Here is a 2258-nt window from a genome sequence, read left to right on the forward strand (position 1 = left end):
GGGATCGATCAGCCGCTGGAAAGATGGCGCCCAGATTCCCCGGGCGATTCTGCTCCTCCACGGGTATCACAATGAGTATCGAAAGTTAACAGCACAGCAAACACCTAGGGAAATGCCATCCATCGATAACTACTTTCCTAAACACAAGCATAAACTGAATACGGACCAGGGAAGAGGGGAAGACCAGGCTCCCAGCTATGGTGGGGGGTGGGGTGCGGAGGAGAGAAGGGGGTAGGGGGGAGACCAGGGTCCCAGCTATGGTGGGGGGTGGGGTGCGGAGGAGAGAAGGGGGCAGGGCAAACAGTGCAGAGGTGCAAGTGTGGTAAGGTCTTGGTCATCTTGGGGCGGGCAGCGGGGGGATGGGGGGGGTGGCACCTACGTCCCTCTCTTTGTTGGGACCGTACCCAGTAGAAAATGGCATGCCCCCTTCTGGTTGTCCCCAGGTCCACAGCCATGGCACTGGAGAGGCTGCTGCGGGACTGGTGCAAGTGGATGGGCGTGAACGCGTATAACTCGCTGCTGCTCGTGGGCATCCCAGAAGACTGTGCCGAGGAAGAGTTTGAAGAGGCCGTCCGGGCTTCCCTCTGGCCCCTGGGCCCGTGCCAAGTGCTGGGCAGAGTCTTCAGGAAGGAGCTGGGGACCATGGTCGCCTTGGTGGAATTCGCTGACAATTTAAACCGTAGTGTGGTCCCCCAACATATTCCAGGCAAAGGGGGACCCTGGAGGGTGGTCTGCCTGTCCCAGGTCCCCGATACTGAACTAGAGGGGACTCTAGCTTTCCATTATCAGTTTAAGGGCCCCGTGCCGGCTGGCAGGGCAGGTGAGGCGGGAGCCACAGCCAAGGGAGCCGCCGGTGTGGCCATGGCAGGTGCCATAGGGGTCTCAGATGAGGCAGCTGCTCCGTCTGAAGGAGGAACTGCAGGCGAGGCAGGAGGCACCAGTGAAAGTGGAATGGAGCCTGTGACGAGCACAGCAGCTGAGGCAGGAGAGGCAAGTGTGGAGGCTCAAGGAATGGTAGTGGCCTCCGAAGAGGTAGAAGGTCTGTTAGAAAGGGAAGCAGCAGCTGAGGCCGGAGTGCTAGGTGATTCAGGCTATGAGGATGTGCCAGCGGGTACAGGCGAGGTAGCAGTGGAGAATGTGGCTGGCTCCTCAGGTCAGAAAGGAGCAGCAGGTGGAGTAGGAGCAGCTGGAGAGGAAGGACGAGCAGTTGAAGCAGGAGAAGAGGCTGGAGCAGTAGGTGGGGCAGCTGGAGCGGCAGTGGCAGGCTACGAGGATATCAGGGCATGGGGCGAGGCAGCAGCCCCTAGAGAAGGAAGAAGGCCCCCAGATTGGATGCGTAAGTGGAAGAATGCTCTGCCACCTATGTTGGAGAACCTGCGCGTTCAGGAGCTGAGGCCCTTTTCAGGTCAGGAAGCAGCAGATCCTGAAGAAGAGCCCTTCGAAGTCTGGGTGGAACACGCCTACAACATGCTGTACCTGTGGCGCCACCTGTCAGAGAAAGAAAAGAAGCGGCGCCTGGTGGATTGCCTGAGCGGCCCAGCCCTGGATGTCCTATGCACCCTCCTGGCCGAAGACCCCAATCTCTCCATGCAGGACTGCCTGGTGGCCATGGTGCAGGTGTTTGGCACTCAGGACTCAAGCATGGCTGCGCAGATCAGTTTCCTCACCTGCACCCAGGAGCCCCAGGAGCCCCTGTTTGACTTCGTGATGCGTCTGGAAGGTGTGCTGCAGACTGCAGTGGAGAAGGGGGCAGTGCAACCATCCAGCGCCGACAAGGTGCGTGTTCGGCAGGTGCTGACTCGAGGTCGGCCCAACTTCATGTTGTGCAACAAGCTGATGTGCATATACCTAGAGGGTTGGGCCCCTGACTTCCTGGGGATGCTGAAGCTGATCGAAGAGTGGGAGGATATGATGGACTTGGAAAAGTCTGAGCCCACCCATGGCAAGAGGCTGGTGTTCCAGAATTATCCAGATGTTGACTCCAATAATGAAGATGCTGCCCGGGCCAACCTCAATGCTGCAAGTGTTGCCCGGGCCAACCCCAGTGCTGCAGGTGACAACTCAGATGATGAAGGTGGTGCCAAGGCCAACCCAGACGACAAAGGTGCTGACCCAGACGACGAAGGTGGTGCCGCAGGAGCCGACCCAGATGACAAAGGGGCGAACCCCGACAATGAAGATGCCGGCTCAGATGACAAAGGGGCTGCCAAGGCCAACCTGGGTGCTGCAGGTGCTGACCCAGACGACAAAGGTGCTGA

General features: G+C 59.1%; 1 protein-coding gene across 1 annotated transcript in view; it reads left to right on the forward strand.

Annotated features, from left to right (window-relative positions):
• Nucleotides 1-571: 571 nt before the first annotated feature.
• The window catches only part of LOC123521162 (paraneoplastic antigen Ma6E-like), a 3039-nt gene continuing 1352 nt past the window's right edge, over nt 572-2258 (forward strand). Inside the window, exon 1 of the mRNA XM_045285562.1 lies at nt 572-2251. Coding sequence (XP_045141497.1) covers nt 643-2251 — 1609 coding nt within the window. The 5' untranslated portion in view covers nt 572-642. The remainder of the gene's footprint in view (nt 2252-2258) is intronic.

This window comes from Echinops telfairi, unplaced genomic scaffold (assembly GCF_000313985.2).
Source record: "Echinops telfairi isolate 266 unplaced genomic scaffold, ASM31398v2 ScPeMD7_7472;HRSCAF=8510, whole genome shotgun sequence".
In the NCBI taxonomy this organism is placed as follows: domain Eukaryota; kingdom Metazoa; phylum Chordata; class Mammalia; order Afrosoricida; family Tenrecidae; genus Echinops; species Echinops telfairi.